This window comes from Chanos chanos, chromosome 10 (genome assembly GCF_902362185.1).
Source record: "Chanos chanos chromosome 10, fChaCha1.1, whole genome shotgun sequence".
NCBI classification, from domain to species: Eukaryota; Metazoa; Chordata; class Actinopteri; order Gonorynchiformes; family Chanidae; genus Chanos; species Chanos chanos.
Genome location: NC_044504.1, coordinates 6297707 through 6323340, shown reverse-complemented (window position 1 = coordinate 6323340; position 25634 = coordinate 6297707). Strand labels below are relative to the sequence as shown.

At 41.6% G+C, this 25634-nt stretch overlaps 1 protein-coding gene across 2 annotated transcripts in view; it reads left to right on the top strand.

Moving 5' to 3' along the window:
• stxbp5l (syntaxin binding protein 5L) overlaps positions 1 to 25634 on the top strand; it is a 126015-nt gene that overhangs the window by 29730 nt on the left and 70651 nt on the right. For both annotated transcript variants that reach the window (XM_030786490.1, XM_030786489.1), the window contains exon 3: positions 21358 to 21439. In XM_030786490.1, coding sequence (XP_030642350.1) covers positions 21358 to 21439 — 82 coding nt within the window. The remainder of the gene's footprint in view (positions 1 to 21357; positions 21440 to 25634) is intronic.

Here is a 25634-nt window from a genome sequence, read left to right as displayed (position 1 = left end):
ATGTGGAGGAAATGCGTTGCTGTTATTGTTGTTGTTGTTGTTGTTGTTGTTGTTGTTATGTAACATTCAAGTTATCATCTTCAGGATCATACAGAAAATTTAAATGTAAACCAACACAAGACAAAGTGAAAACTAAACTGTTTTCCATGAACTAATTTCTGTACGATCCAAAAAAAAAGGGTGTGTATTTCTGTGAGAGTTTATGGATATAATTTAACACTGCTGAGATCACCACAAAAGCAGGGCCAAGCTGTGGCTCTCTCTCTCTTTCTCTCTCTCTCTCTCTCTCTCTCTCTCTCTCTCTCTCTCTCTCTCTCTCTCTCTCTCTCCCTCTCTCCCTCTCAGTTTGGAGGAGCTCTCCAGGGCTGTTGAAATGACTCCTTGATCTAGACAGTAATTAACAGCTGACCCTGGTGATTAATCTATTTCGTTTTTTAATTAAAATGTGTTGATGATGTCATAACGCAGTTTAGGATTCTGTGCGTTTACAACATGAGACACAAGCGGATTGGGTCTACAAATAGGTCCAAAACCTCACGGTACAAGCAGAAAGACAAGCTTTCTGTCTCTCTCTCTCTCTCTCTCTCTGTACATGTGTATGAGTAGGCATGTATGCATGTGTGTGTGTGTGTGTGTCTGTGGAGTGTACAGGTAGGGGTGTGTGTTTTACGTACATGTGAGAGAGAGAGTGAGAGAGGGCATTTCAGGAAGAGAATGAGAGAGAGTGAGAGAGGGTATTGTTGAAAGAGAGTGAGAGAGAGTGAGGGAGGGTATTGTGGAAAGAGAGTGAGACTGAGAGGAGTGGGCATTGCAGGAAGAGAGTGAGAGAGAGTGAGAGAGGGTATTGTAGAAAGAGAGTGAGAGAGAGTGAGACAGGATATTGCAGAAAGAGAGTGAGAGAGAGTGGGCATTGCAGAGAGAGAGTGAGAGAGAGTGAGACAGGGTATTGCAGAAAGAGAGTGAGAGAGAGTGAGAGAGAGGGTATTGCAGAAAGAGAGTGAGAGAGAGTGAGAGAGAGGGTATTGCAGAAAGAGAGTGAGAGAGAGTGAGAGGGAGGGTATTGTAGAAAGAGAGTGAGAGAGAGGGTATTGCAGAAAGAGAGTGAGACAGAGAAGAGTGGGCATTGCAGAGAGAGTGAGAGAGAGTGGGCATTGCAGAGAGAGAGAGAGGACAGAGCTCTGTGCTCTAATGATGGTCTTGTTACTATAAAAAGGAGGCAAGCAATCGATATCTCCTGTTGGCAAATGGAGTTTGAGCAGAAAGCTAAGAGAGACAGACCCACACACACACACAGACAGATGGAGATAGAGAAAGGGAGGGAGAATAAGGTAAAAGTAGGAGAAAAAAAAGACTTGGGGGTTCTGATCAGCATTCTGCAACTCCCTGCATGTGTGTATATCTGGGAGACAGATAGATAGATAGATAGATAGAGAGAGAGAGAGAGAGAGAGAGAGAGAGAGAGAGAGAGAGAGAGGGAGAGGTTCCTTCCAGGCCAGTCCTCAGCAGGATGTAAGATTCGCTGCACTTAAGTCAGTGAAGCAGAAAATCTTTAGTGCAGGGAGTGGTATCACAGGGAAAGCTTACAGCACCCAGCAGTGTGTATGTGTGTGTGTGCGTGTGTGTGTGTGTGTGTGTGTGTGTGTCTGTGTGTGAGTGTAGCAGAAACAGATCCAAAAACAAAGCATGTTTGACTACACATTGAAGTACAGTGAACAGTTTTAAAGTTCAGACAGTGACTGATATGACATACCCAATGCCCTATATATATTCAATGACAAGGAAATGGAATGCTGGTTAACATACCATGTTTTTGTGTTAAACACACACACACACACACACACGCACGCACACACGCACGCACGCACATACACACACACACACACACACACACACACACACACACACACACGCACGCACGCACGCACACACACACACACACACACCCTGAAACGTGCCTCTTCACCAGGGACGTCATGGAAGTGACAGAGCGAGAGAAAGAGAAAAGGAGCAAAAGAGGAAAACAAAAAAGTAATTGAAAAAAAGTAACTAACCATAACAAATATGGTCTCAGTTCCATGACAACCAAAACAAAAGCAACAAAAACAACATGAGACCTGTTCTTAAAAAAATCTATTAATTTCATGTGAAAGTAAGAGTGAGCTTTTAGTCATTTGACACTTGAACGCACGGTTGTGCTTATTAACGCTTAGCACGTCAGTCATCGTTAGGAAGAAAATGAAGGCAAGAGGTGAAAACCTTTTTCTGATTGATATTAATTTGGCAGAATGTCATTTGGATTGACAAACAGTTTAGACGGCTTTTCTTCTCATCAATATTCAGTGCATCACAGAGACTTGACACAACTAAGCACATATGACTGACAACTAAGTTAAAGAACCGTATCATACCATTCATCCAATGTGTGTGTTTGTGTGTGTGTGTGTGTGTGTGTGCATGAGAAAGAAGCAGAGAGAGACAGAGAAAGAAAAAGATACAATAAACATATTCAACAATCTCTCTTCATTCTGAAAACAAAATACTTTGTTACTTTTTCATTCATGTCCCCATCACCCTGTCTTTCTCTTCTCCTCCTCTGCCTCAGACTTTTCAGTTTTTCCTTCCTCGTCGTTCTATCCTGCTCTCTGTCTATGATACTGGCTCTCACACTTTAGGCCCTCTTCATTGTGACTGGCTTGTTGGTTGTCACGGTGATGGAGTTTGTGGTGTGTCTGCCTGTCTGGTTAGATTAAACCATCCTGTGCTCACATGTGCACTGGACCACGGTCTGAGTGGCTGTGTGAGATAGAGAGGGATGAAAAACGGAGGGAGACAGAGAGAGAGAGAGAGAGAGAGAGAGAGAGAGAGAGAAACTACCAGTTGAATGGAATTTTTACTCATTCTGAGCTTTATATAGATGACCTTATTATTCCTATAATTTTCACAAAACGATATATTACTACATATATTACTATTATATATACTCCTACCACTACTACCACTACTACCACTAACAACAACAACAACAACAATAATAATAATAATAATAATATCTATAGAAATTATATATGGAAATATCATTGCTGGTGCTACCTAGTTTGAATAAATTGGTGGGGAAACAGTTGGGTGGTGGGGTGTATCTGATTCACACAGTAAACACAGTAAATATTGTAAATGTTGTAAATATTTGGAGCTCAGTAAAGGCCAGCTGAGGTTCATTTTTCTATTCAGAGAGAGGGTGTGTTTTTTTTACCCTTCACTCTTCCTGTCATCCAAACTCACTTTTCACAGTCTGTCTCCAAATGGCTCTCACCGAAACAATGGCATTAGAAGAGCGTTGCCTGCAGATATGGGTTGGATGTGACACACACTGATGATCAACCCACCAGAGACGCACGCCACAAATACACCTGCAAACCAGCATTGGCTGTGTGACAACATTTCAACAGCCGGGTGACTTCTAGTGTTTTATTGTCAGAAGCAGCTTTTTTTCAAGAAAAATCAACCCCAGGTTTGAAATACAGTATGCTTAAATGTATACTACAATTAGCATATACAGTATTACGTACACTACTATTAGTATGCACACTACTATTAGTACAATACGTACACTACAATTAGCATCTCACATACGCTACTATTAGTGTATTACGTACACTACTGTAAGTATATTACGCGTATTATTATTAGTATACATATGCTACTATTAGTATATTACATACGCTACCATTAGTATATTATGTATGCTACTATTAGTAGGGGAGAGTGGGGTAAGATGAGCCAATTTTAATTTATGTTGGAGGAATGAGACAGAAGTAGAATGAAAACATGTACCTTTATTTCAGAACCTCTCCTATCAAATGAAATGATCGGAATGCATCTATGACAAAGCTGCCTGAACAAAATGATTTCTCACTTGCTCCAGGTTGAGGTTGAGTCGACCCACAGGTTTAAACCTGAGCATGACTGTGTTAAGAAACAGTTTCACAGTTTTGAATTCATGAGAACAAACCACCAGTTAGTTTCAAGACCACTGAACAATCAAAACAGCTATCCCGATCGTCAAGGTTGCAGGGAAATATGAACTGTTGGTCCCTCCTTGCAGTTCCTCCAGCCCTTTGAAGTTGAGGTAGCTTCCTCAGCACATTGCTGAGCGGGAAAGATGCCTCATCCATTTCCTTGAATGCAAAGGTGGGTTTCTTACTGCCAGTGAACCCCCGGGATTCTTCACAAAAATCACTGAAACCACTGGCTCAGTTCACCTCATAGCCTTTGGCTCACTTTGCCCCACAGCCCCCATTTTGGAAAAAATGGCCTGACTTACCAAGACAGGCGAATCTTTAGCAAAGTGATTCACATGGTTTTATACGTTCACAAATCACCAGCATGTAGAGCTGCCCCCGACCAAAGATTTTCCTAGTCGACTAGTAGTCGTTAGTTCAAGCCATTAGTTGACTAGCTGTTGCACATTTATGATATTAATTTAATTATCTAAATAAATATATTTTAGGGCATCAAGAAACATTGTTAAAACATTGTTAAAACTGTGTTACATTACAGAGAAATATGAAACTGTAGTAGCGAGCTTATAAAATATAAATTTTACAAATGCACGAAGGAAGCAAGCTGCCTGTTAACCACAATGCTAATGACAAAGCGGTAATGATTCTGAATGTGTCGGAACAACCAGCAAGGTATGATGGAGTATGAGGGCCACGTTGAAGAAAAAAAATTCTGGGGTTTCAAGAATAAGGTTGTAATATTACAAGAATACAGTTGTAACTGAGAAAAAAGTCGTAATATTATGAGAATAAAGTTGTAATTTAATGAGAATAAAGTCATAACATTTAAAAAAAATTTCATGAGAAAAAACCATGATATTGTGAGAATAAAATCGTACAATTTCAAGGAAAAAACAAACAAACAAAAAATTAGCAACAGTTTCCTGCACAATCTTTTCAAAGTCCTGATACTCATGATAATATGGTGCTGATGTGCCAAAAGATTAAGTATTTTGTTATCTGTGAGACCTATACTAAAGTATAACTTCACAAAAAGCTCTACGTTCCTCATTTTAATGCTGGCGGCAGGCTGCTCTTCTGATATTTCCCCTCTAAAATAACGCGTATCTTAAAATTACGACTTTATTCTCATAATATTATGACTTTTTCTGTAAAATTACAACTTTATTCTCGTAATATTGCAACCTTATTCTCGAAATCTCCAACTTTTTTCCCTCAACATGGCCCTAGTAGGCTACTCCATCATAGCAAGGAGACTGAATATTTTGTTAATTTATTTTAACACGTTATAACATCACACAACTTATGAACTTGTAACACGAACACAATAACTTATGAAACACATGATAAATAAAAAAAAACAGCCTTTTGTTAAAAAACGTTGAAAAAATATTTTCGTTTCGTCTTTGCATGCTTGAAATGATCCCACACTTTCAATGATTTCTTACTTGACATAATTTAATAACTTTTTAACAACAATGCACAGCTTCCTGAATTTATGGTCACATGAGAAAACGTGCACAGTTGCCTAGATAGAGGGGGTGGGTCAACTTACCCACTGGGTCATCTAACCCCACTCTCCCCTATATTGCATACTCTACTATTAGTACATTATATTATACTACTGTTAGTATATTACATGCACCACTATTAGTACATGTACTCTACTTTTAATATATTACAGTATATACACTACTATTAGCATAGGTATACTACCAGGGACACCTGGTATAATTGGGCTAACAGGGCTAAGCCCTCCCTATCTTTTACAATATAGATGAGAAAATTATTGTTAAAAAAACAGACTTATAACAGATTGTTTTAAATAATTAGTATATTGCATACACTATTGTTCATATATTACGTACACTACTATTAGTATATTAGGTACGCTACAATTAGTATATTACGTACGCTACATTTCGTACACTACTATTAGCATACGTATGCAGCTATTAGTGCATTACTATATTACATAGACTACTATTAGTATACGTGTAGTACTATTAGTATATTATGTACGCTACTATTAATATACATCCACTACTATTAGTATGTTATGTACACTACAATTAAGATATTACGTATATTACTATTTGTATATGTATACTACTGTTATTAGTTTCTGATGCTCCCTCCAGTCCTAGCCAAAAGTCTATGTCATTGGTTATTGGTCATCTTATGAGTTTTAAGCGTTAACCATAATGGTTAGCACCTTCTTTTAGTGATTAGCTGTGATTAGCTGTTTGTGCATGCTCTGGAGACTACAAATACCAAATGCAAAATGTAACATTTACAGATACTGACACACAGATGATTGACGCATTTAGAAACGCTGTGCTAGAACATTCCATTACTTTTCACTGAATGCACTTTTCTTTTGCTTCCGAACAGATAAAGCCGCATTAGCCCAGCAAGTAAAATCTTGAAAAATGTCAAGAAAATGAAAAGAAAAAGAAAAATGTCGAAACATTTCAGGGATTCCCGGATAAGACAGTGGTTATTTAAGGATCTGCTGTTACCAGTAATCATAAAATGGGGCAAAGCTTCCTTGAAAACTCCTGCGGTAAAAAGCTAACGTTAATATAATGTATCACCTGAGACCACATTCTATCAAGGTTTGATTTACGGAGTTTTGAATCAGTAGGCTGCTCCTCTAATGGTTCTCCCAAATTGTTTCATATTAATATAAATCTGTCACAAACAATATAAGGGACCTAACAACTGCTCTATGATCATTTTTAGAATAATCTATTTATGAGCAGATTTTGATTATGGTCTACAGAGACGATGACAACAGTAGCTAAACTTTAATGCAGCAAACTTTGAAACAGATAAATTAGGCAAATTAATAAACAGATGAAAACTTAGAGTGGTAAAGTAGAAAGGGGAAGGAAAATAGACTTTTTCATGAAATGTATTTGTTTAAAATGTAATGTAGCCCAAAATTTGGATGTTTCATTAATATGTAAAGTGCTTCTCATGTTTAGTGAGTTTCTGAATCATTTTCAATATGTGAAAAAAATCTCAACATTTAAGACCAAGGGAAAGGGTTGGAAACAGCGAGAATGTGTGTATAGTATTCATGTGTCTATAACATTTATGTGTCTATAGCAACAGCAAGCAGGTGCTAATCTTCAAACCTCATGAATTTAAGCCAGAAGCAATATTGTTGGTACAAACTCTCTCTCTCTCTCTCTCTCTCTCTACTCTTTCTCTCCAAGTTTTTGCTATTTCATTAAGCCCCAGTCACCCCACCAAAAAGAAAAAAAAAACAAAAAAAAACAACTCCATTTCCCACAAGCCATTTCTGCTCCTGCCCAGGCTGGCTCCAGGGAGTAATAATTGATTTGCGAGCAGACGGAACAAATTGTTCATTTTGAGCAGCATTCACAGACTCAGCCAAAAAAGAGAAAGAGAGAGATGGGGAGGAGAAGAAGGGAGGAGGAGAGGAGGAGTGTGAAAAACTTAATTATGTTCGCAGCTTCATCCCTCTACTGTTGACCCACCTCAGCACACACACACACACACACACGTACAGTCTCGCTCCTCACTCACTCGCTTTCTGCTCTCTGTGGCACAGATTGGTGTGTGTGTCTGTGTGTCTGTGTGTGTGTGTTTGCTCTAGCATGTGCCAGCTGGATAATTCACAGATGTTACGTGCCTTGGTTTATACCAGCATAGACCTAATCAAATCACCTGCCAGTTGGCAGACTTCTGTGCCTTTGCCTCTTTCTCTCTCCCTCTCTGGTCCTTTCCCCAAGCATGCTTACGCGTGGACACGTGTGCACGGGCACACACACACACACGTACACGTACACGCGCACACACACACACACACACACCCCAGGGTTTCCGTTAGCCGGTAATTACCTTTATATATATATATATATATATATATATATATATATATATATATATATATATATATATGTATGTATATATATATAAAAAAACGATAAAAACTTGCTGGTCAAAATGTCTGGTCATAATGCTCATAATGCTGCAAATACACATTGGACACGTTTGATTTCAAGTCGACAGCAGAGGACTTTGCTACAATGAAAAAGAGGAGAAAATAAAATGTTACCTGGTAGCCTATAGGTTACATTTGATGCTACGTAGGCCTAGCCTTTTTTCTAAACAGGCTACAGATGTTACAGGTTATGGATGTTTCGTAATAGGACAACACAACATTTTAGCGGCTAATGTTGAGGTTTTTCTCAATCGTTACTGTTCGTTTTGCTTAATCATTACTGTTCATTGAATAGTCAAACTGATTTGAGGTCGTTGTCATTCTTTCATCAACCTAGTGTACATTATATTTGCCTTTGTAACATGGACTGTTATTGAAACGTGACCGGTAAGTTTCAAATTTGTCCGGTGAAATACATTCTTTGCGGATGCTGGACCGGCAAGAAAAAATCCTAGCGGAAACCCTGATACCCACACACACACACACACAAACAAACGCACACACACACATACACACAAACAGCTGCTCGACCCTGCAGGGGAACATTTCAGGAATTGCCATCAACCTGTCACACCAAAAACTCCACTTGTGGCAGTGAAACCTAAAGGGGTGCAGTTACGCAGGATGGGGTGCTGTCATTCCCAGTTCCTAAAAAGAATATGAGTCACTCACATACATACACACACACACACACACACACACAGAGGGAGAGAAAGAGAGAGTAGGCGGGTAATAGTGTTCTAGAACATTCTACGCCTCAGATAACTCCGCCGTGACGATTCTGCATCTCAGAGTGGAGCATTTAGTGAGAGAGGAAACAAAATTTCAGAGCGCTGAGAATAAACGGTAGACCAGTAGAGAGGATGGACAAAATGGAAAATGCCCTCATATGACCCATGGTAGCATGAGCACACACACACACACACACACACACACACGCGCACACCCACACACACATAAAAGGGGGAGGGGGTTCGAGAAAGACTAACAGATGTCACTGCGAAACATTCCCAGCTAACCATGTCAACCTTTCAGCCATTCTTCTTTGCTAGATCCAGACAGAATATGCTATTCCGTATGCAGTAAAGAGGATGAGGTGTTGCCCTGTCCGCTTTCAGTGTCTATAGGCTAGCCATGTATTTGGACAGCATCCAGTAGGATCTGTCCATCCTCCATACTCTCTGTCCTTGTTTTGTCCTGTCTTCAACAAAGCCAGTCTTTTCACTGTCTCTGTTTCTTCTAGTGCTAACAAAGACCATTTGTTTGTGTGTGTGAGTGTGTGTGTGTGTGAGTGTGTGCGCGTGTGTGAGAGAGAGTGTGTGTATATGTGTGTGTGTGTGTGTGTGTGTGTGTGTGTGTGCTTTTGTCTGCCGTCTATCATTCAGCTGATAATATTTCACTGGTCAACTGCTGATTGGTCCGGTGCCATTTCTTACGCTGCCCTATATCATTTTCTCCCTCTATTTCTCTTTCAGTCTTTTTTTCCCCCTCTCTCTCCCTCTCTCTCTCTCTCTCTCTCTCTCTCTCTCTCTCTGTCTCTCTTTCTCTCTCTCTTGTATTTGTCAGTCTCAGATGCATGGTTCCTGTCAGGTCACTGCTTTAAGTACAATCATCACTCTTCCTTTTGATCCCCTTCTCATTAAATGGTGCATGGCAAACAAACAGTGTTATTTACCAGCTTGTCTGTCACCAAGCCCCAAAATTCTAGAGGCCTGCAGTGAGTGAGTGAGTGAGTGAGTGAGTGTGTGTATGTGTGTGTGAGAGAGAGAGAGATTTTTTTAGCTGTTCTTTCCGTGGCGAGGTCTCTACTCTTTAATTTGTCACCTTGATGTAGCCGCCTGTCTCTCTCTGTCATTGGTGGAACAAGCTGTCCATTGGCATTACGGCCAATTAAGACAAAGCAGGGCCAAATTTGCTTAATTGTATATTTAAAAGTCAAACCAGGAGTCTAAGCAAAGGACATTAAAGAAAACTAATCAAAAAGAAAAGAGACACTGAGATAAACTCTGTACCCCCTCAAAAGCACAAACCACAGTATAACAAACAAGATTTTCCAAATAAAGACACAGAAAGGTTAAATCATTAAAGAACAGGTATAATGCAAAATCAAAATTTAAGATACGAAAGGACAGAAATGATTCAAATAAATTAAAATGCCAAGGGGTATAATATCGACCCAAAGAGCCGTCCAAAAAGAAACAAGATATATTGATATATATAAAACAGAAAACACAACCACGCACACACCCAACAACACCTTTTAGTCATTACCATTATGCAAAACCAAATCATCAAAATCATCAAACAAAAGCTCAAAGCCTGGCATTCCCAATCAGCCAGCAGCCGGTGTGGGTGGGTTTATGCAAATCACATCTTGCCCTTTATACCAATCACCATCCGACTGGATGAGAGAGAGAGAGAGAGAGAGAGAGAGAGAGAGAGAGGGACCTTGAAATATCATGCTGTGTGTCAGGAAACCAGTGCAAACCAGTCTGGAATCTCGCCTCAAGTCACTGAATGTCTGCCTTTGTGTCACTGCATCCTTTACTCCGCCACCGCCTCAAACACACGCTCACACGCGCGCACACACACACACACACACACTCACACACACACATAGATGTTGTCAGTTTAAGGGTTTATAATTTGGACATGAGACCACCTGTGTCCTCCAGTGGTTTTTATTATTAGACTCTGGCTTTGGTTTCCGTTCACACTGGGTGACACAACCTCTCTCTCTCTCTCTCTCTTATCTGACGTTTTCTCTCTCTCCGTCTGGCAGATGTTCCCTACGATCCGGAGGGGAGGGCTTGGGGTTGGGGGGTGTGTGTGCGATGAGGTTATTTGTCACAGAGGGTTTGGGTAAGAGCACTAACACCTGTACGCTGTGGCCTTGTCTAATTTAGTGGAACGTAATTACGGCTCAACAGCATAATTAAAAGCGATAGCCTTGAAGCTCCGGGCGAAAGATGTCACCTTACTTGCCCCCAAACCCCCCCCCCCCAAACACACACACACACATACACACGCACGCACACACACACACACACACACACCCCACCGATGTTCTTGTTCCATGGCTCCCTGAAGGAATCGGCTGGCGCGTGGACAGACTGCATGGAAACATCATTACAGACGTCAAACCTACGTCACACGGAAACTCGTCGCTGATCAAAACAAACGTTTGGGCACTAAATCAAGAGAGTTCCATACACAGACTTAAGGCAGACTTGTCTTTTTCCTGCAGGGACCTTTACTCAGATATGCCTGCTCCGCAAGGTCTTCAGGAGCCTTAGAGGCAGTCTAGAAAAGACTTTATTATTTGCTCAAAAAAAAAAAAAAAAAAAGGGAGTTAGACAGCGTATGGTAACGCTCTTGAATACTTTCTGCCAAAGTGAGAAACTGGGGACCTGTATATTAATGTACTTATCTTTCACTAAATGTCTCCATTTCATTCTGCAAGCTACTCTTGTTGTTAGGAAAAAAAAAAAAGAATCTTGTCAACAGACACCATTGATTGCAGGATAGCTAACTCATTTTTCACTTGAAAACTCATAGCAAATGAAATAATTGCTAGTTAGCGCTGCCAGCACCTGTGGTGACATATGAGGTATGGGGTATCATTTGTTAAAAAATGCTCCCAAGAATTTCCACTGCTACACTTAGGGTTTTCACAGGCAGATTATGGTAGTCACGAGAGACCTAATCAAATATATTCAGGTTCGTAGAGCACTTCCATTTAGCTGCTATTTTCAGTGAGAGATTAACTGACACGTAGACCTGCCCTTTCCACCTCTCTGATTGGTCACCGTTCTGGAAGTGACATTGATGAGTGGTACTGCACTGCAAAAGGTAAGCGCTTTTCGACCCAAACTGTTATGGGTGCTTTGCTCTAAAAGGACTATTGCTCCTAATTAGGTTACGCAGTGTTTTCCTATTGGAACAGCCTCTTAGAATATTATATGCATTTGTGTTAGGTTAGGAGTGAAACAAGATTTTACAGGAGAACAAGCCCTCAGGAAAAGAAATTCCCAGCCAAGATGTCACTTTAAATCCCCTAAAATATGCTATGTTTTAATTTTGGATGTTTTGATGTTTTACGGTGTAGTTACATAACTGTTACTGCAGTGAGCGGTAACGATAATTGTGTTTTACGGTTTAGGGTTGTTCAACCTGAGATAGGAACTGTTTTGTTACGTGATCTTACTGGCTCCCTCCCTCCATGTGGGGGTGACTGTACAATCTCTACCTTTTTCTTTTCTACATTCACTACACACTGTAAATTCAACAAAGCAATGTTTATGGTCACATTCCCATCATATCCTGTGACATATGTGATTAAATTTAATGCATTTGTCACACAAAACATGTTTTTGAAAACTTGAAATTTCAACCTCGGTTCGTATTTTCCCTACAAGTAAACTTTTCAGAGAACAGTGCTGCCTTTGGGTTAGACACTACAAACAACTATCTACTCAATAATTCAACATTCAGGGAGAAAGAAGGGAGAAAGAGTGAGAGAGAGAGAGAGAGAGAGAGAGAGAGAGAGTCAGAATTGATTTATGACTTTGCATTTGACATATGTTGCCTTGGAGCAGTAATAAAGTATTAGTATTTTAAGACATAAAGTCAATCCACTTGGATATTCTCATTTTTCCCAGGCTTTTTGAGGCTTTGCTTTTGATATGCCCCTTCCATCAGTCTTTAATATGAACCAAAATACTGAAGACACGATCAAACTCCACAGACCATCTTTACATGGACGACTATCGATAGATCTTTTTTTGTGTTCGGCAATTTCTTGTGGTCTAACTAGTCATGACATCTTCTTTAGTGACTTTAGAGAGACTCTGGACTCTCTCTCTCTCTCTCTCTCCCTCTCTCTCTCTCTGACTCCCTCTCTCTCTCTCTCTCTCTCTCTCTCTGACTCCTGACTCTTGAAGGATTTGATGGCCAATGATCATTAGAGAAACAAGATCCCCTCCATCTTCATGAAGTCACTTCCCATATTGCGTAGTGTTTTTGTGGTGAATTCGGTCAGATAGATCTGAACGTTAAGGCCGTGGACTGGCATTCCCATAATTCTAGTGAACATCAGCGCTCATCAGGGGAGCTTTCTGAGTTCTGCATTATGTGTATGAAAATGGAGAGATATGTAAATTTGGAGATGTGAGGCTTTTCATGTAAATGTGTCTAAATTTGTATGCACACAAACACAAACACACACACACACACACACACACACACACACAGAGTGAACAAACGAACATGCAGGCAAAATTAGCATAATGCCACAAGCATGACATGCTAATCTGCATTAATCATCCGGCCTGTGATGGCTGTATTAACGCTAGCTGGGTTATCACATTTTATCACCCACAGTATCACGTAGCACTGGCAAAATGCACAAACCGTGGGCACTGACACGTGCACACACACACACACACACTCCCTCACACACACACACACACACACGCAGACTGCTCTGTATAATGTCATTTCTGCACATCAATTCCTCTCGTAGCGAAGGAGTGCTAATTTGTGTTGACAAAACAGAGATAAAACACATAAACACATTTCCAGCCGCACCGATACGTAACCCGTCTTTTAACCATACAAACCCCTTGAGAGTCGAACGTTAATCCAAACCTTAATCCCGTTCCCGTGTTAAGAGCGCCTGAGGCACCCGTGTGCAGGTGTGTGTCGCGGCACCTGCGCGTCGGCGGAACATTTCCCATTCAACCATAAAACCTTCAGTTAAGATCTGGACACGGGCCGGCTTTTTCCTGCCCGACTGATTAGACTTTCTCCAGTGGCCGTTTGGAGCGGAGAGATAGCCTTTGCTACAATGCTTTGGCATTGTCAGCTCCACTGAACACAGATGGCACAGTGAAACCATTCACAACTTGTTGTGCGCTGGGGGTAATTCCTCTGAAAGCCGGTCTTGGCCGATATTAAATAAAACATTTTGGAGGCTGGAGTGTACAGACGCTGTTGGCTGAAGGAGGTACCAGAGATCCCAAGATTATGGGTCTTTTTTTTTTTTTTTAAATGTTACTATGCCATATGTGGCCGTGAGCGACCGCTATTGAAATGAAATGAAATATCTACAGAGGCCTCACTCTGGCTTTGTACCATGTGTCTACTGTTATCTTGCACTTGTAACATGGCTGATAGTTGTGATCAAGTCAATGTTTTACCTCAGACCAGACCTCCTATCGGACCGGACCGTCCCCAGAACAGCTTCCTCCTGTGTCTGCCACAAATACAAATGATAAAACAATAAAATGAACACATACAGTACACGCATATAGCACACACACACAGAATTTACACCCTGTGCGACAGGTCCAATGTTATATGCTGTTACTGTCATAGAGTGTGTATGTGGTGTGCGCACACACACACACACACACACATGCACACACAGATCAACATTTTCAGATCATACCTCAGCCATATCCCGTGGGTAGTGGAGTCTCCATTGGATTTTTGAAAGCTTGGCTTAGGGCATGGTTAACAGTATCACATAAACTGAGAGCAGACCTCACACAGAGACAAAAACATGAAATTGTACCCAATTTCAGTCCTGACAATTTGGTCCAGAGACACACACACACACATGACAGACACACACACACACACACACACACACACACACACACACACAGAGGCACAATTTTGACTGGGGGCTACCCACAGAAAACAGATTGCTGTGTAATTTGGTGCGGCTGGAGTTATGGCAGTGTTTTAATTAGCGTGGTTTGCTCATGAGCTGCTCATGAGAGCGGAGAGAAAAACAAACGGAGATCTCACTCACGCCTCCCTCCTCACATTCTCTTCAGCCAGCGCCGCTATCTCATGCAGCGAGAACTCAGCATCAGCTGTTTTTATTTGGTTTATTTTCTTGATTGGTTGTTGTGTTTAAACACATTATGCACATATAAACACACACACACACACACACATAATTCGGAATGCATTGCCGTTCCCATTGACTTCCATTGTACTGTAACTAAACTCTAACCCCAACCCCACCGCTGGTCAGATACTGAGGTCATGATGGGTATGTTTGGTCCACACAACACCTCAAAAACATTACATACACACCCACTCACACACACGCACGTGTACAGACACACACATACCCACACATGTGCAGACACGCACACACACACAAATACACGCGCACACACACGCACGCACGCACACAAATTTCTCGCTTCTCTCTGAGATCAGCTCTTCCACAGTGGAGTGATAATCAGTATGTGTTGACGTCCTGTAATGAGGACAGTCTATGGAGGCTACGTGGTCTTTGTCATATCCTGTATCTGCAGTCAGTCCTTAAGGTCTTCCTGCTGTAACGGCGGTGAAAAAGGCCAGAGCTCTTGTGCCTGAGTGTTAAAAAGGGCAAACTCATTAATAACCCTAGCACACTATAGACTTTATGTGCTTTTAATGTGAGAACCGCACATTTACTCACCGCGCCCGTTACCGCCAGACAATGCCCACTAGTGTCTCATCCAGTCTGCCCCATTCAGTGTGCTTTCAGCAGCCTAAAGAGATCCTACCAGTATGCTTTACCTCGCTGCACAAACACTAAAACTTTCTTTTGTTTGTCTTGTCGCAAAAAGACCACTGCTGGGCACATTTGAGTCGTTTTATTTGTGGAACGACGGCTAGAGAGCGTCTAATAGCCCATAAAAGCACTCAAGATACCATGAATTATAGAAATCAGGAAAAAAATGAACGATAAGTACAACAAAGGGGGAAAAAAAAGGGCATATCTTGATAAACTGAAGAAATGACAGATGTATGGTGTTGATGAATAGAATAAGTGTTTTAGACACGCTTTTTCTGCCGCGCCTTTGTCTCTCGTCTGTCTCCTTCCCTCCTTTTTTCCTCCCTCTGTCCGTCAGCACAGACCACACACATCCTCGGGGATTTGTGTGCGCGTTATCCACAAACAAATGCCTTACACGCCACAGTTTTCATCGTCCGTCTCTTAGGCCTACGTTCACATCGATAAGGCTGGTGAAGTAGAATCTAATTCAGCTCGGTTCATAATTGTGAAATGACGGGGTTTTATATTGTGAGTTAGGCAGGCATCTAAAACGCAAGTGTTCAGGTAAAGTCGCGGAAGGAGAAGAAAGAATGTAACCGTGACATGTTAACTAACAGCTCGAGTGTAAAGTAATGTGCAGTATATTTTCTTGGAATCACAGTAGATTCGCTCCCATCGAGCGATATGACTGGTCTGAGCGGTGACTGGACACGTGGACAGAATAAGGGTGCGGTTCCAGGGACCAGCGCCTGTTTAGGCCTGCACAGATTCTTCACAGGACCCATTGCACTTTGTAAAATTATCCTCACTCGATGACCTAAAGTGGAAATTGCTTCTCACGTCCGTAAAGCCACCTGGCAGGGTGCTTTTTACACCTGCGGACTTGCTTCCTGCCTCCCGCTTGAGTATGAGTCCAACGAACCGGCAGCTTCAAACATAGAGGAGTATCGTTTATTCTTGGTGAGACAAACCCAACCCAATTCGAACAGATCACTACCACGATCCCTAAATGTTCTACGAACGTTACCGTGAAAACGTTCCGAATGCGGTGGGAGCGCTTGAAAAACACGTTTTTGATCGTGTTTTCATCATTATGATCATGCAGTACATGGATAAATCCAATACTTTCATTTTTGCTGTTGTCGTTGTTGTTGTTTTGTCTTTTGCTATTCATCTTCTCTTCTTCTCATGTCACTGTGAGGCCTCTCTTTGAAAAGTGTTCCGTTGAGAGGAAAATACATTTCAGAGGAGCGTTTTTTTTTGTCTCATGATAAGACTAATGGGGAATTCTCATGCTGCGCTCCTGTTCCTGGACAGTATTATTTTTTTTTTGAAAGAATAATACTGTTAGATACACGGCGGTCGTGGTGTGTCAGTCAGCGATGGAGAGGCTCATTGCTGCTTTTAGACACAAAGAGACTGGCAGGTTTATCTGACAGCATAGCATGATCAGGCCTGTGAGTCATACAACTTACATTACCTTTTGGTCTGTGTGTGTGTGTGTGTGTGTGTGTGTATGTGTGTATTGGTGACACTGACACTATTAGACTTAACCTGACTTTTTTCTCCCACTCTCTCTGAGTCACCGCTTGAAAACCCAACTGATCTTTTTTTTCTCTTTGGTTTTCTCTTTTTTTTTTCAATTTCTTTTCTTCAGCACTGCCTCCTGTCTGAATCACCTCTCCATCAACTCCAGTTTCATTTTCAGCCTCTATAGCCTTTACCTCTTTATCCCTCCATCCTGTCTTTTTTTTTTAATTTGTATATGACTCATCACACATTCTCTCTCTTTTTTCTGTTTTTCTCTCTCTGTTTCTCTAAAAACATCATGCGTGACTCTTCTGGTGTACCACTGTACTCGGACTCGTAGCGTTAAGGACTTCTGGGCAGCTTTTAAAAAAATGCTGTTAAATAAATTTAAGATGTCGGTAGTGATTTTCATTTCATTAGTACAGTACACTCTATTACAGTCTTTTATAATAAACACTTCTTTAGGCGACTCCAAAAACTGTCGCTCTGCATGAAACTGTAGTAGCACAGTGTAAGGTACCAACAAAGAGTGTCATTTGTATCATACGGTTTTACAGTATGACAGAAATGGTTTCGCTTTACTACAGTACTAAAGAAAGCCATCTTTATGGTTTTGGAATGTGGGCCTGTCATAAATCTCACTCAGTTTTTTTTTTTCCACTCAGCATGCTCGTTTGTCAGCTAATCCAGTCTTTCCAAACGTCCCTGAATGATCTCTTATCGTATCAAATTTCCAGTCTTCACGTTTCTGTATTAAGAGTAGACTAGTTTTACCAGATGTTGTATTATACTATGCATAACAATGTACAGTAATTAGTTGGCACGTGCTCTCTCTCTCTCTGTCTCTCTCTCTGTGTGTGTGTGTGTGTGTGTGTGTGTGTGTGTGTGTGTGTGTCTGTGCAGCACACACACTCGCAAAGAACATTTAATAAAGTACGATTAACAGACGATCACGCATGCAGAACAATTAAACACAGGGCCCAACACACATGCACACACCAAATACACATGATCCGTGACATAGCTTCTCATTAACCTGAACTCTGAGAGTGGAAACGGCAAAGACAATGCTGAACCTTAATACTCACGTTTCCTTCTGGTTCCTTTACTTTATTCATTCATTTATGTATGTATTTTTCTTTTTTATTATGATGAGGTTTTTTTTTATCTTCTTTTATGAGTCTATTTTTTTTTTTTTTTTTTGCCAGAGGTGCCTTTATTGCTGCATTTCAATGTTTTTGACAGTTAGAGAGACCTGTTCTTTTTTTCCATTTCTTCTTTTTTTCCCCCCTATTTTGTATTACCTGACCTCTTACTGTCCTTGATGCCTGCACAGATGACTGTCTCAGTTATGAAAGATGTTTTATGTTTTTTTACTGAATGTCTTTGGAAAGAACAAGTGGACAACACACTCTCACCCACGCGTGCGGGCGAATGCATGGGTCGGTATGAAAAGACAGGAGAGATGTGGCTTTTTTCTTTGTTTACAGGTTTGGCCTTGTCGTCAGTCCTTCAGCTTCTCCTCACCTGGGAGAGCCATCAAAATGGACATGTGTTACTGTAAACATAGCTCTCTCTCTCTCTCTCTGTCTTTCTTTCTCTGTCTCTCTCTCTGTCTCTCTGTCTTTCTCTCTCTCTGTCTTTCTTTCTCTCTCTCTCTCTCTCTCTCTCTCTCTCTCTCTTTCTGTCTTTCTCTCTCTCTGTCTGTCTGTCTTTCTCTCTGTCTGTCTCTCTGCTCCTTCTATCCACCGCTCTCTGTCTGTGTGTGAGATCTAGGAAGAAAAAAAAAGGCTGATAAGATTGAAACAGATGGATTTAAGTGCGTTTAATGATCTTCAGTGTGGAGAGTCAAAATTAGGAATGGAGGTGCATCATGTGTCAGAGACAGAGAGAGAGAGAGAGAGAGAGACAGAGGGAGGGAGGGAGGGAGGGAGGGAGAGAGAGAGAGTGTGATGAGGCTTCTCTTCTCCCCACTCTGAACCAGTATTTGATTTCTCTGAGGCAGTCTGATCGATCTGAGTGTGTGTGTATGTGTGTGTGTGACCAGAGAGATAGAGAGAAGGAGAGAGAAAGAAGGAAATCAATAGGAGGATTCCCATGGGAAGATCTGTTTAAAATATTCAGAGCTGTGATATGGCTGTGTGTGTGTGTGTGTGTGTGTGTGTGTGTGTGTGTGTGTGTGTGTGTGCGCGTGCGCGTGCGCACATGCTCCTAATGTCATCTCCTATGTACATTACCTACTGTATGGTAACGACTGGTTAATTTTTGTCTTTTTTCACTGTCTCAGTCTGTTAGTAAAGGTAGAACTGACATACTCCTGCAGTTCAGATAGACAGACAGAAAAACGGCCATCACTGTTCAGCTACCTACCTTTCCTTCCAGTACTCTTCATCAAGATTACTGTTTTGTTACTCTATAATACATATGCACACACACACACACACACACACACACATACATACACACACACAAACATATTACCTGTCACCTTTTTCTGTGTATTATCAGAGCCACTGTGGCACAAGAGTTCCTTTGAGACGAATACAGTTTTATCTTATCTCATTATCAAAGGTGTTTTTCCCCTCACTCTTATCATTTAGTTGGTTTGCACTTAAATTCTAACATCTTACGAGGTCCAGATGCTTTCGCAGTGTAGTCACTGCAGACATGCCAGTCAGTCACACTGAACTGAACTGATTGGAGACACAGAGAAAGAGAGAGTGGGAGAACGAGAGAGAGAAAGACAGAGAGAGAGAGAGAGGGGACTCTCATGCAGAACAGAGGCATCTGAGCTTGAGGCCCTGTTCACTACTGATAGGCAGCCTTACTGCACCAGGTGTAGGTGTGTGTGTGTGTGTGTGTGTGTGTGTGTGTGTGAGTGTGTGTGTGTTTGTGTCTGTCATGGTTTGATATATGCATATTCCATCTTCCAAAGGTCTTGAAGGCCCTGCTATTTCCTTTTTTTTTTTTTTTCATTTTCCTTTACATGTCTGTTTTGAAATTCTTCAGAGATAATTCTCCAATACTGCTGTCATACTTCAGACCTCACAACGCAGGTCTCTGTGGTCATGGCAGAGCGACCATGCAGACGATGAGAGGCGAACGATGACATTGTCAAACGTGTCGTGTGAAGAACTACAGAACTGATCCAGTGATGGCGTTTGAGGACGGATCATATCGTGTTTGGATTCTGTGTTGCCCGCTCGCTGATGGAAACTCACTGCTGGGTATTCAAAGACACTTGTTCAGAATAATTTTTTTTACTGCAGTGGACAGCTGAATTTATGAGACAGCACATCATAAAGAAACTTAATAACCAGAACCACAAACCTGTCTCTTAGTGAGTGTAAAAAAAGTCGAGAATTCTCACAAGTTTTTTTGGAATATGGGTTTTTAGAGAGGGATCCATTGTAAACAATGACTCAGCTCTGTTTCTGAAATAACTTTTTAAAAAAAAAAAAAATAATAAATAAATAAATAATTTTGTTCTCTCTACCTCTTTCTCATACCTTCGGGCATGTTTTTTTGGTCAGAGACACCAGGGAGAAAGGAGGAAAAACAACACTTGAGTTGTTGTAGGAAAGACACACAGACAGACTGCAGGAGGACGAGGAGGAGGAAGAGGAGGAGGAGGAAGAGGAGCGAGAGTGAGAAACAGAGAGAGAAAGAGAGAGAGAGAGAGAGAGTTAGAGAACTTCAGATTTGGTTTCAGAATTTTCCTCTTACCTCATGGCACACAGACAAACTATGTGTGTTTAAGTTACGCAAGAGATTAAGTGATAAAGTTACAATTAAGAGTTTCAGTTTTTATAGATTTGTTTATTTAGCAGATCCCCACTGTCAAATATGGAACCCTCCCACGAAAAAAAAACGCCGGTCGACATCAATGAAATGTTTTTAGCGTAAGAACTAAAGCAGTCTGGGTTAATTCAAGTTCAGGAACAAAGGTGACCTTTCAAAAGATGAGGCCTTCAGTAGTTCTCACACGTGTGGGGAGATCATTCCACCGTTGCAGAGCAAGTAGAAAGAACCGTCAAGTCCTGGAAGATCAACGTCCAGGGACACATACAGACGGAAATGTCAGGCGTCCAGATGTGGCCAAGCAGAGTGATGTCATCGGGGTGTAATGGCAGACTATTACTTTGCGATAGGTGTTGTTCCACTGATAATAATATCTGTTATTAATGCATTAAAATACTTCAGTGTGAACTGCTTACATGAATTCGCTCTCCCAGTAAGTGCTTTCCTTAACCAGTTGGTTCTCTCAGTCTGGGACGACCAGGGGTGGACTGTTACTGTCAGCACGAGAGTGGAGCAGCTGTGATTCAGCTTCAGTTCCTCATCAATGAGGTAAGAAAAACACACACGCACACACATGGGCACGTACAGGTACGCATGCACACACAGGCACACGCATGTACGCATGCATGCACACAGGCACACGCGTGTACACAGGCACATACACACACACGCACGCACACACCCACACGCACGCGCATGCAGGCATGCATGCACACAGGCACACAGATGAACACACACACACACACACACACACACACACACACACACACACATGCACGTACACACGCACGCACGCACACACTCACACGCACACACACGCACGCACACGCACACGCACACGCACGCACACACTCATATTCATGCATACACATGCATAGTCAAATGGGTGCCAGAGGCAAAATATTATTTTGGTTTATATTTAGATTGTTAGGATTAGTGAATTTTTGGCACTAGGTTTTATAACAACTCACAAGTTCATTGGCTCATTAAAGGACTTAATGAGCCAGAGAGTGCTCTCCTTTGGTTTCCCATACCTCACTTATCTGATTATTGAACAGTAATATCCAAATACACATATACATACTGGCCCTCCAGGCATGACTCTCAACAGTCACTGTCTTTGCATATGTAAAGCTTATGTATTGTATGTATGCAGTATATATGTATAGTATTTGCACAACATAACGCAACAAACAAAATCCTTAGTCCTTTTGTTTCACCACCTCACAGCTCTCATGCCCTTGATAAATATAAACCAGTGTGTTTTATTTTCAGGTTTGATACATTTGATGTTCATTTAGTTGACACTTTTAATTAAAAACCCAAAAAACTAAATCAATTTCGACTAAATCAATCAAATCGAGTTCAGAGAGCAATAAAACGTTTCAGCCGCTGGTCGTTGCTTTTAAACGGAGGCAAACACAGATAAGAAATGAATTTATTTAAGCCCATCGTCAGATTTAAAGTGTCAGAGCTACCCAGAGTCAGTTGACCTTTAAGAGTGAAATGATGTCTCATGATAGGATTTCTGTCAGCTGAATTTAACATTTGACAACCGTTCCAAAAATCAGGGAGTGCAGAGTCAGTGGACTCGTCATTATATATATATATATATACGGACCACCCAAGAGCAGGTATATATACAGCCCACCCAAGAATTGTAGAGAGTGAGCAGAGCACGGTCAGTACACTAGGAACACACAGAGACTTAAAAATACATGACTTGATATACTCGTATGATTGAGAGTAAGTCTCCTCCTCTCTCTGACCAGACCTATCAGTGTTCAGATTCTCCAGATCATCAACCACTGTTGCATTCTGCTCATTATCTAATGATAATGCACACCTGTTTCATTCAGTCACCTCATTCCTTCCTATAAACACACACACACACACACACACACATATATATGTGTGTGTGTGTGTGTGTGTGTATGTATGTATGTATGTATGTATCACTTAGATTTGTTCTGTTCTTTGAGAAGTCTCTTAAAGACTTCCCGAGGGTATACAGGAAAAGACAGGGGTATATATACACAGACACAACAAGGGAATGAATTGGGGGCAGGTGCACACAATTAACTAACGCAGTGTTTAGCCAATCAGAGCCAACTTGGCTCTGATTGGCCAGGAAGCAGGGCGGTAGAGACAGAGACCTGACAGAGACATACAAATGAATGAATGTTAATGAGGGAATGACATGACTCGTATCTGTGTAGGAAACGTAAGCTAGTCTAAGTACCAGTGACTTAGACGAGAAATGACAACGTGATCAAAGGAAAGGAAAAACATCTCTGTTGTGAAATAAGTCTCTTAACTGTAGTGGTCCATTCTGTCTCTGGGTCATATTCTAAATCCAGTGAGAAAGTGCAGTTATCAAAGGAGCTCAAGAAGAAGCTGCAATATGCCAGTTGTTCTGAAGAAAAGGTAAGATCAGCTTTACTTACACTGTCTCCTCCCCAGGTGGGAGAACGTGAAAAGGGTCGGTTCCACGTCTGGTATTGAAGTATGACGGGGCGTTCTTGTCTGAGATCGGTGAGGGATCAGTCGCAGACAGGGTGCCGCTGCGTGACACCGTCTCTGCCGTTCACAAAAGCCTGAAAATCACAAAGTCCTCGGGCCCTTAGATCAGTGGGCTTTCAGACAGCTCTGCAGACAGAGATAACTGTACAGTTCACTCTGGGCTTAGCTAAGACTCAGACATGTACGTGGCAACATTAGTGACCAGAAAATACCACAACAAACAAAAGTGTGTTTTCATGGTCAGATGTTCCAGATTATACATACACACACACCATATATATAAATCTACTTGTGTGTGTGTGTGTGTGTGTGTGTGTTTGTGTGTGTTTCCACACCCCTGACTCATGACATTTCTAATGGGAACTAATGAGTGGCTGTGTTCACAGTCTGAGACTTGACAGTCTGACAGTCTGCAGCTCTTGACATGGAGTCCACACACACACACCCACCCACACACACACACACACACACACACACATGGAGGCACACTCACACACACATATGCGCGAACACGCATGCATGCACGCACACACACACATTCAGACACACACACTGTAACTCCACTTGTGTGTGTGTGTGTATGACAGACTGTAAAGTGTAAAAGATTGGGTGTCTGTGAGATTGATACATATATAGCTATTGGAACCAACTCACACAATTGACTGAACACACAGTTGACCTCTATGAACTCAAGCTTTCAGATGTAAAGGTAACCATAATAATTAGATGAAAGGATGCACGCACACACATGCACGCACGCATGCACGCACGCACACAGACACACACACACGCACGCTGCACACACAAACACAAAAATTCTCCAATCATTTGTCATGTGCTGGTTTGGCTGTTCATTTTCTTCTCTTTGTGTGTGTGTATGTGTGTGTGTGTGTGTGTGCGCGTGTGAGAGAGAGAGAGAGAGAGAGCAAGAGAGAGACTGTGTGTGCATATGCATATGTGTGCCACATCAAACTGTCATTCTAACAGCTGCATGAGTGTACATGTATTTATGAGTACATTAGAATTCAGACACAGGATGCTACAAGACATAAAAGGCATCATCATTTTTTTAACGTTACCTTTTCTTCTTTTTTGCAAAAAGATTCAAGGTAGTTCTGTTTGCATACAAAGTCTGTGTAAAATAAGCACAAACATCTCTTCCCACACATCTACAGACACTCACACAAACACACGCACACACGCACACGCACATGCACGCACACACTCACTCAAACAGGCACTCGTAAATAGAGTGTACTGGACTTCAAAACCTTCATCCCTTTCCTTCTCTGTCTCTCTGTCTCTCTCACACACACACACACACACATTCACACACACACACAGACACACACACACCAACCTGCCTCCATGCTCTTTTTCTTTTTCTATCTCATGTAGACATTCTGTTGTTCCCTCCCTCTCCTCGTCTCCTTTCCTTATTCTCTCTGCGGAGAGGTGGCAGGGAGCATGTTTATCTAAACACCATCACCGTGGAAACACAGGTGTCAGTCGCCTGACTGATAGATCTCCACTGACAACACCACACGAAGAGAGAGAGAGAGGGGAGCAGAGTTAGAGCAAGAGGATGAGATGCAGCTTGGTAATAAGGAAGGAGTCAAAGAGAGAGCAAGAGAGAGAGGGGGAGAGAGAGAGAGAGAGAGAGAGAGAGAGAGAGAGAGAGAGAGAAGAAAACAGAAGCATATGTGGCTATCACGTTACAGAATTGCCTGAAGATGATGGTTAATTATTGCCCAAAGGGTCTTCAGTCACATAGTATTAATTTGCCATATTAACACACAGTTGACAATGAACTAGCTATTGGCTTTTGCCTTTGCAAAAGTGTTTGCTTTGATTTGCTCATATAAATGTTCAATAAAATAATTAGTTGAGGGTTTTTTTGGCCTATACTGTCAATATTAACAGTTCAAAGGCTTTAGTCAGTCTGTCCCACTGAGACTTAGGGAAAATCCTCTTTCACTGGTTTTGTCGTTTGTTTTTTTCTCTCCTTCGTTAACTCGGTGGTCAAGCTTCGTGAGTTGATTTTAAAGTCCCAGCTCAAGGCTAATGGAGGAGCGGTAGAGGAGAGAGTAGCTTCTCTCTCTCTCTCTCTCTCTCTCTCTGTGTGTCTTCCTCTCGCTCTCTCTGTCACCAAGATCGATGGGGGACAGAGAGAAAGGGGTGAGAGTCATGGAGAATACGCTTAGCCTTTTTTAACGAGACA